The sequence below is a fragment of the Nothobranchius furzeri genome, chromosome 19 (genome assembly GCF_043380555.1).
Source record: "Nothobranchius furzeri strain GRZ-AD chromosome 19, NfurGRZ-RIMD1, whole genome shotgun sequence".
NCBI classification, from domain to species: domain Eukaryota; kingdom Metazoa; phylum Chordata; class Actinopteri; order Cyprinodontiformes; family Nothobranchiidae; genus Nothobranchius; species Nothobranchius furzeri.
The window spans coordinates 18,894,788-18,902,624 of record NC_091759.1 but is presented as its reverse complement, the minus strand read 5'-3'; the positions used below and the strand labels follow the sequence as shown (position 1 = coordinate 18,902,624).

Sequence of the window (7,837 nt, the reverse complement as noted above, 5' to 3'; positions counted from 1 at the left end):
CCACGGGGAGCGTAAATGAATCTCGCAACACGCAAAGTGGTGAAATTTAGATTTCTTTTTTAAAGAGCAAGTCACCCCCTACCAGAGTCTTACTCCACCCCCACTTCCTGTTTAAACAATGCAACAAATGCTGTTGCCTGGCAAACCGAGAGGGCGGAGCGGCTAACAAATACACACACACACACACACACACACACACACAGGCTCACAACGACATTGTGACATCATATGGTACCAGCTAACATTCTAGGGTACCTCTTAGCCAATAGCGATGGCAGATTTAAATTCAAATGCAGTGCAGAGTTTTTACCCGACGACGGCACAACACTGACAGTTTTAGGCAGAAAATTAAAAATTTAAAATGCACTAAAGTGCAAAACTATTGACTACACGTGTCTGCAGCACGATTAGACACACGTTTATATAGTTTATCAGAAATAAAAAGTTGCTTTGGGGGTGACTTTCTCTTTAATTATTTAGTCTGTTGGATTGTTTCTGACAGCAGCTACGTTTAAGTTTTGGTTTCCTTCTGACTGACTCGCTGCTGCAGCACGTAGGTTCTCGGTCCTCCTGGACGTGGACCTGAGAGTGTTCTGGTTATGTCGGAGACATTTAGCCTCTCGTCCCACGGACTCCTTCAGTTCCCGTACTTTGGTCGGAAACAAAAACGCTGATTGTGCTGCAAGTTTATTTTTTCTTTGTTTTTGAGTTAAAATTCATGTTGAAGTTCAGTTTACTTAATCAAGTAAGCCCTGTGGTTAGCTGGCTCATTTAAAACGTGCATCGCTTTTGGATCCTGCCACTTGAAAGAATCAGAATCGGGAATCAGTCGGAACAGGAATCAGAATTGTTCAAGTTCAAACGATGCCCGACCCATCAGGAGGGTTAAACGGCTCAAAACAAAGATGGAGGTACGGTAGGAGCATTTTATTAGTTCCTCTATCATCATGGAGGCATTTTCATTTGACACGTTTCAACACAAAACTTTATTAAAACTGAGCCTGAAACAAAATTCCTTACAAAGGAACGCTTTCACTAATTCCTCCTCTAGAATTGAGCAGGAGTCTCAGATTTGTCCCTTCTGTGTTCCCAGACCGACCTGGAGATGGTGGTGGAGGATCTGGCCCAGAAGGTCAACAGGCCGTATTTGAGGACGCCGCGTCACAAGATAATGAGCGCAGCGCGGCTGGTGCAGCAGAAGAGGCAGGAGTTCCTGGCCTCGGTCGCCCGCGGCGTTGCTCCCAACGACTCTCCTGAGCCTCAGCGCAGGACGTAAACACAACCCTCACTAACAGATCCGCTGGTAGAGTTCAGCTACAAACGTGTTACTGTTCTGTGTTTCAGTTACGCCGGAGGGTCGTGGGACTGGGAGTACCTCGGCTTTGCATCTCCTGAGGTAAAAAAATCAGTAAATGAGGCGAGGCGGTGACACTTAACGTGTCTCCGCTGCTTCCTAAACCGCCTGCTGTCGTTAACGCATGGCCGCTGCAGCTGCTGACGTAGTTTACTTGTGTGTTAAGATGGGAAGCCGTCATTCCGTGCTGGGAGCCGGCGACCACCGAGACGGAGCGTCGCAGGTAAAGCACCGGCGAGCAAACGCATGGCCTCGTTCCCGTCCCCCGCTGAAGACTAAAAGCTGCTCCGTAAGAACAACTGCAGGTTTTGTTTGAGGTGGTTGTGTAACCCGACGCCTCTCTGCAGGATTACGCCGACATCCAGTACCGCCGCAGACACAGACCGCGGCGCAGAGGAGACATGCCGTGTCTGCGGCTCCGAAGCAGCAGCAACACGCCGGAGACGAGCAGGAGGAGCGAGAACTCAGGTTCAGGAGAAGCACACGCAACGTTTTTAGCTTTATTCATGCAGAAGAAAAGAGTTTTTGGGTCAAACCAGCTCCAGACGGCCAGGAGGTGGAATTTTACCGTACTGCTTCATCATTCTGAGGTGTGTGTGTGTGTGTGTGTGTGTGTGTGTGTGTGTGTGTGTGTGTGTGTGTGTGTGTGTGTGTGTGTGTGTGTGTGTGTGTGTGTGTGTGTGTGTGTGTGTGTGTGTGTGTGTGTGTGTGTGTGTGTGTGTGTGTGTGTGTGTGTGTGTGTGTGTGTGTTTTGCAGAGGGCACGGAGAGGACTGAGGGTCGCAGGAGAGCGCTGGGCTTCCTGGATGAAGACGATCCCAACATTCTCCTTGCCATCCAGCTGTCGCTCCAGGATTCCCGCCGGGCTCAGGCCCTGGAGGGGGGGCCGGAGATGGACAGAGGTCAGGAGAGGAGGCCGGGTCCAGCGGGGGATTTGGTCGACATCGCTTTGCACTCTCTGAACACCGAGGATCCTCCTGGAGCCAGAGGCTCGACCTTCCCCGCATCCCTCCTGGATCCTCCCCGTCCTCCCAACAGGACGGATTCCACCTCGCAGCCATTCGTCTCCAGCCCCATCCCCATCCCACCCCCGCCTCCCTCCCTCAGCGTGGAGCTGCTGGAGCTGGGAGACAGCCTTATGAAACTGGGGAACATGACCACTTCTCAGCACACGTACAGCCACGGCACGCTGACCGCCCCCTACAGCGACTGCAGCCATAGACTGGAGCAGAACGCGCGGACTTCTCCGCACGTCACCGATCCGTGTCACGACAGCAAAGAGCAGAGCTACTGCCACTCCTCTGCGTTTTCAGCCGAGGCTGAGCACACTGCCTCTTCTGCACTCGAACGAACCCAAAACGTGGCGCACCCCAGTTCCCATGACTGGGAACCCACAGCTGGGTATGACGGCCCCCCCAAACCAGACTGCTCCTACCACCCCTGCCCAGAGCGCAGCAGCTCCTACACTGCAGAGCGCCCCACCACCTACGCCCTGCAGAACACCCCCAGGTCCGAAGCCAAGCCCCCGGTCCAGTTGTGCCTCCCGTCTCCAGAGCTGGAGCCGGAGCTGCTGCTGTCCCCCGTTATCCCACCGGGGGGCCCTTTCACCCCCAGCGACCCTCAGAGTCTGGAGACTCTGGACGCCACGGCGAGCGCTCAGCTGCTGGACAACATCATGGCCTGGTTCAACAACAACATCAACCCCCAGAACCTGGCCCTCATCCCCTCCCCACCCACCACAGAGACAGACTCCTCCCCCGACACGCACACAGAGACTGAAGCTGGGGGGAACGTGAGCCCCGCGCCAGTCTGGCAGCCCCTGGAGGGCGAGCCAGAAGCGGACCGGGCGGCGGCGCCGACTCCCCCACTGGGCGCGTCAAGCATGGAGGACCCAGAGAGGTCCAGGCCCGGCGCGTCGGAGGCGGAGCACAGAGACGCTGCAGCGGAGGGTGTGGATGCCGGGTGTGTGGCTGGCCTGTCGCTGGACGAAGCGTGCTCACACCCATGTCCCACAGACAGAGACATGGACACCGTCCTTCATTTAGAGGAGGACAGGTCACCTGAGGAGTGGGAGGGGCAGGAACACCTAGTGTGACATCGACGAAATCAAGAACAGGAAATAGAAAAATAAAAAAACATCAAATAGGAGTTTACTGATCCTAGATCTGCTGACTCTGTCCACTAATCACGATGTCTCGTTATGTTCGAGTGCTTTCCGAATCCGACACGGTTCCTTCTGGAACATCATGGCTCCTTCTCTTTTATTTATTCTCACTTTTCTGTCCATCTCCGTTTTTGGTGCTGAAATCCAAGCCTGCCTGGTTTAAACGACACCGACCCAAACCCGAGCCAAACTCTGGAACCTCAGAGCCCATTTAGCGCCGTACAATCATTGGCCCACCCCTGACTAGTTTATTCTTAACTCGTGCACACCGTGCCTGTTCCGTTGGTGCCAACACACTACTGATCACTAAAACCTCCAGACGTTTACAGCCAGCTGCAGGTGGGAGGGCCCTCCATCAGAGTCGGTGCTCGTGAGACAAGTTTTTCTAAAAGTGTTCCCTGACTACCAGAGGCCACCATCGATCGTTCAAATAGGTTTTTTTAAGCAAAAAAACTCCAAAATCCAAGATTTCCCCCCTAAAAAAAGTCGCAATTTAAGTCGTCAACTAAGTTTAAAAAGTTTATGTTTATTTATTTGGCAGACGCTTTTATCCAAAGCGACGTACGATTTATTTAACTTGTAGGGCGTGTTGTGATCTGTGGGGGAAACCCACGCGTGCGCGGGGAGAACACGCAACTCCACGCAGAAAGGCCGCAGCCGAGTTTCGAACCTGCAACCTTCTTGCTGCGAGGCAACAGTGCTAACAGCTGCGCCACCGTGCAGCCCACAAGTCGACGAAATTCATTTTATCATCTCTGAGCTGTTTACCTTCATTTTCAGTCACTTTAGGTTTATACGCTTTTAGCATATCGGCGTTCACACTACAGCATCGTTTGACTCGTATTTATTAGCTGCTTTAGAAATAAATCATTTATCATCACTTCCTTATTATAGTGAGGATCTTCTTTTGGTGTGTGTGCCTTCTTTAGTTTCTATTTGTTAACATTGTTTTTTAAACACGCTAAATCAAAGTTTAAAAGCCTAAAACATTTCATGGCGCAGCGGCCCGACGTTTAACCCCTTTATCTGAATGTTCACGTCCAGCTGACCTTTGATTTTATTTTGTTGGACGTGTGACTTCCTGTTTGAGCCCCGCTGTAACGTTTACAGGAGAATAAAACACGACTGCTGATCTGAAGATCGATTACTCAGTTGCTATGGTTAAGGTGGAGAGAAACCCCAAAAGGACATTATCTGTTTCCACATGAAAGATTTCCAGGAACACGTGCTCACCTGCTGTAATATTTCATGACTTCTGTTTTAAACCACTGCATAATTAGATTTTCTTTTCTAGAGTTCAACAGCAGATGCACTGAGTCGAGACTTTTTCTGCTCCAGAATATTAATAACGTGTTGCGTCAATCATGTGCAGGCAACACACAGAGAGGATGACGGTTTTATTTATTTTTATTATTATTAGAAGTGGAATAATGCTGAGTTTAATGGCCTTGTGCCGTTTTTCTTTTTGTGCTTCACACTTTATGATTTATTGGTCTCAGCCTACATCTTTGGAATAAAAAAAAGCACTCTCATTGATTATACTTGATACATTCCCAGCAGGTCTCAAGAAGACAGATTTGATGTGTGGCCAAATCTCTTAAGTATCGGTGCAGAGTTTACTCTTAATAAAATGAGCTGAAAGTGCTGCTTTGTGGTTTTATTCAACTGCGACAAGTTCTCTGAAGTTGTCTCCTGATCTGTTGAATGAATTAGGTCTTGATCAGTTAGGGTTAATTGTTGTGGATATTTTACCTTTTTTCATCTTCCAGATTTTGATAAATCAGTAAAAATGTAAATTTTACTACGACTTTAACACATGTTGCACATAAACACCGTTTTGACCTTTTGGTTGCAAATTCTGCAGATCACGAATCCAGCAGTAGGTAACGGTAGTGATCTTCCTAAATATTGATCATTTAGGGATCTTTGTTTTGGATATTTGACCTTTTAACTGCCAGATTCCAATAAATTAGTAGTAAAATAAAGATTGTGGATTTTAACACTACTGTAAAACATGTTGCACAGAAAAATAAAACAAAAGTGTTAGAACGGATCACAATTCCACCAGTAGATGGCGGTAATTACACCCCCTCGTCTTTGTTGTCGCCTTTTAGTGACGTCACATCCCTGAACGTTTCGAATACAACAGCGGCCTGTGTTTTCACTCGATCGCTGTAATTTTTGTCTTCGGTGGAGGATTTTTCTCTACTGTTTTCCATCATCATGAAACTAGTCAGGTAGGCGGCAGCGGGAGGTCCCGGATTAACCGGAGAATTAACGTAAACTGATCAAATGAAAGTGATGTGGCCGGATGGATTGGGATTTGATTAAACGGTGATGAGGCGGGAAGTGGAAAAATGTAATGGATCCTGAGCGACGTTACGGCGACCGCTGAGGGTTTAAAACACGTTCCTACGCACAGTTTTAATTATCAACATAGATGAACGTCTACTTTAAGTACATTTCTATTTCAATAAGTAAAAATATTAGGCTAGACGTTAACTCATTCAACCGTTGTAGCATTAGCTTGTCAATCAACTAAAGCGGCTCAAAATGGGGTTTTAACATAATTTGTTAGAGTTCATTTTGTAAATATTTAGTTTAGCTGTTAAACTGGTGGATAATCAGTGTTTTTATTGTTTCAAACGCTTTAAAAGTCACCTAATAGCCATCGGTGGCTAACTAGATAGCTAAAGCTAAGCTACTATCTAGCCTCTGCGAGAAATGTCCCAATTACGTTGTGATGTTTTCACTCAGTCATCGTGTGCAATGATGCCCACAGGTTTTTGATGAAGCTCAGCCATGAAACCGTAACCATTGAGCTGAAAAATGGCACCCAGGTTCACGGCACCATCACAGGTGAGCTCATAAAGGTGGTCAGATAAGCCAGGAGTCAGCTGAAGCTCTTTAATTTCAATACTAATGACATATATTTGTATGCATTAAGTAGATTAATACCCACAGCTGTGCTTTCATCCTCATAGTCAGACTTTAGTACAGATAAATCTGCACAATGTATGTTTTTGTATTATTTAATCCTATTTGATGGGATTTTTTTATGTTTAACAAACCCTAGACAAGCACACACACAACCTGCAAATTAAAATATTTTCTAATCTGTAAAATTAATCCTAAACTCAAGTGCCAGATGTACTTATGGCTGGTGTTTCATCCCTCCTCTCTGTTTTTCAGGTGTTGATGTGAGCATGAACACTCACCTGAAGGCGGTAAAAATGACCCTAAAAAACAGGGAGCCCACTCAGCTGGAGTCGCTGAGTATCCGCGGCAACAATATTCGCTACTTCATCCTCCCAGACAGCCTCCCTCTGGACACCTTGCTGGTTGACATCGAGCCAAAGATCAAGTCCAAGAAGAGAGAAGCAGGTGAGAAAGGTGAAAATGCATAAGATATGTTGAGTTGAATTTTATCTTAAGGTGTTTTTTTTAGAAAGTGAATCTGAATTCTCCTTTGCGTGAACAAAAAGGTTTTCACAGTGATGTAACTGGTGTGTTTGCACAGGTTTCTGCATGGGTTTATATTAAAAGAACTAAATTGTAACATTAACTGTACGACATAATTTAAGGAGTGGTTTAAAGGACCAGATGCTAAATGAGCAATATGGTGTTTGTGACACTTGTGCTGATGCTGCTCATCTGTCTCCTCAGTGGCTGGACGGGGACGAGGCAGGGGACGGGGACGTGGGAGAGGAAGGGGACGGGGACGAGGTGGACCAAGGAGATGATCGCAAGGCTGTTCTGTTGATTCCTAACACTTCACTGTTTGTACAGGATTTTTTTTTTCCTTTGCTTCATTAAAGCAGAAACGTTTTGTGAATTTCTGTGTGCTTTTTAGTTGGACTTTTTTTTTTGTACATTAAACTTCTGGTTAAGAGGACAAATTACTCTGACTTCTTTGTGTTGGTTTTTAATACTGAATAAAGTGTCAGCACATAAACTAGCATCATTAACTACTGTGTTGTCCCAATCAGATCCCAATGCTACTGGTGTACTAGCCAGCCCCACGCTTCCTTGTGTATAAAGTTACACAGATGAGTCTGGCAGGCCAGGCTCTAAAATAAAAATGTATTTTATGAAATTATTATTTAGTCATCAGACCTTTATCCCACTACAGTTGACAAAATAAAGCAAAACTGTTTATTTAGTCAACTTTTAGGTGCAGTTTCTCACATCAGTTGTGATAATTGGTAAAACTGCACATGTAGGTGGGGGAACGTTGTTTTACATTACACCGGGGACCAAAGTCACCGCTAGATGGCGGTGTAGGAAAAGTGACCTGGTAGATGGTAGCCTATAGGATGG

General features: G+C 46.8%; 2 protein-coding genes across 5 annotated transcripts in view; both read left to right on the top strand.

Annotated features, from left to right (window-relative positions):
• LOC107397249 (ankyrin repeat and IBR domain-containing protein 1) overlaps nucleotides 1-3,679 on the top strand; it is an 18,468-nt gene extending 14,789 nt beyond the window's left edge. For 2 of the 3 annotated variants that reach the window (XM_070547689.1, XM_070547687.1), the window contains exons 16-20: nucleotides 1,094-1,272; nucleotides 1,345-1,396; nucleotides 1,521-1,577; nucleotides 1,702-1,822; nucleotides 2,112-3,679. In XM_070547689.1, coding sequence (XP_070403790.1) covers nucleotides 1,094-1,272; nucleotides 1,345-1,396; nucleotides 1,521-1,577; nucleotides 1,702-1,822; nucleotides 2,112-3,448 — 1,746 coding nt within the window. In that variant the 3' untranslated portion in view covers nucleotides 3,449-3,679. The remainder of the gene's footprint in view (nucleotides 1-1,093; nucleotides 1,273-1,344; nucleotides 1,397-1,520; nucleotides 1,578-1,701; nucleotides 1,823-2,111) is intronic. The other variant, XM_070547688.1, reaches the window with a different exon arrangement.
• A 1,937-nt stretch (nucleotides 3,680-5,616) lies between these two features.
• Nucleotides 5,617-7,485, top strand: snrpd1 (small nuclear ribonucleoprotein D1 polypeptide). Of its 2 annotated transcripts, none has more exons than XM_015977176.3 (4): nucleotides 5,617-5,754; nucleotides 6,300-6,376; nucleotides 6,710-6,901; nucleotides 7,184-7,485. In XM_015977176.3, the coding sequence occupies exons 1-4, from the start codon at nucleotides 5,741-5,743 to the stop codon at nucleotides 7,258-7,260; spliced, it is 360 nt and encodes a 119-aa protein (XP_015832662.1). In that variant the 5' UTR covers nucleotides 5,617-5,740; the 3' UTR covers nucleotides 7,261-7,485. The 2 variants fall into 2 exon arrangements, with proteins under 2 accessions (XP_015832662.1, XP_015832661.1); XM_015977175.3 differs by having other exon boundaries at nucleotides 6,710-6,910.
• The last annotated feature ends 352 nt before the right edge of the window (nucleotides 7,486-7,837 follow it).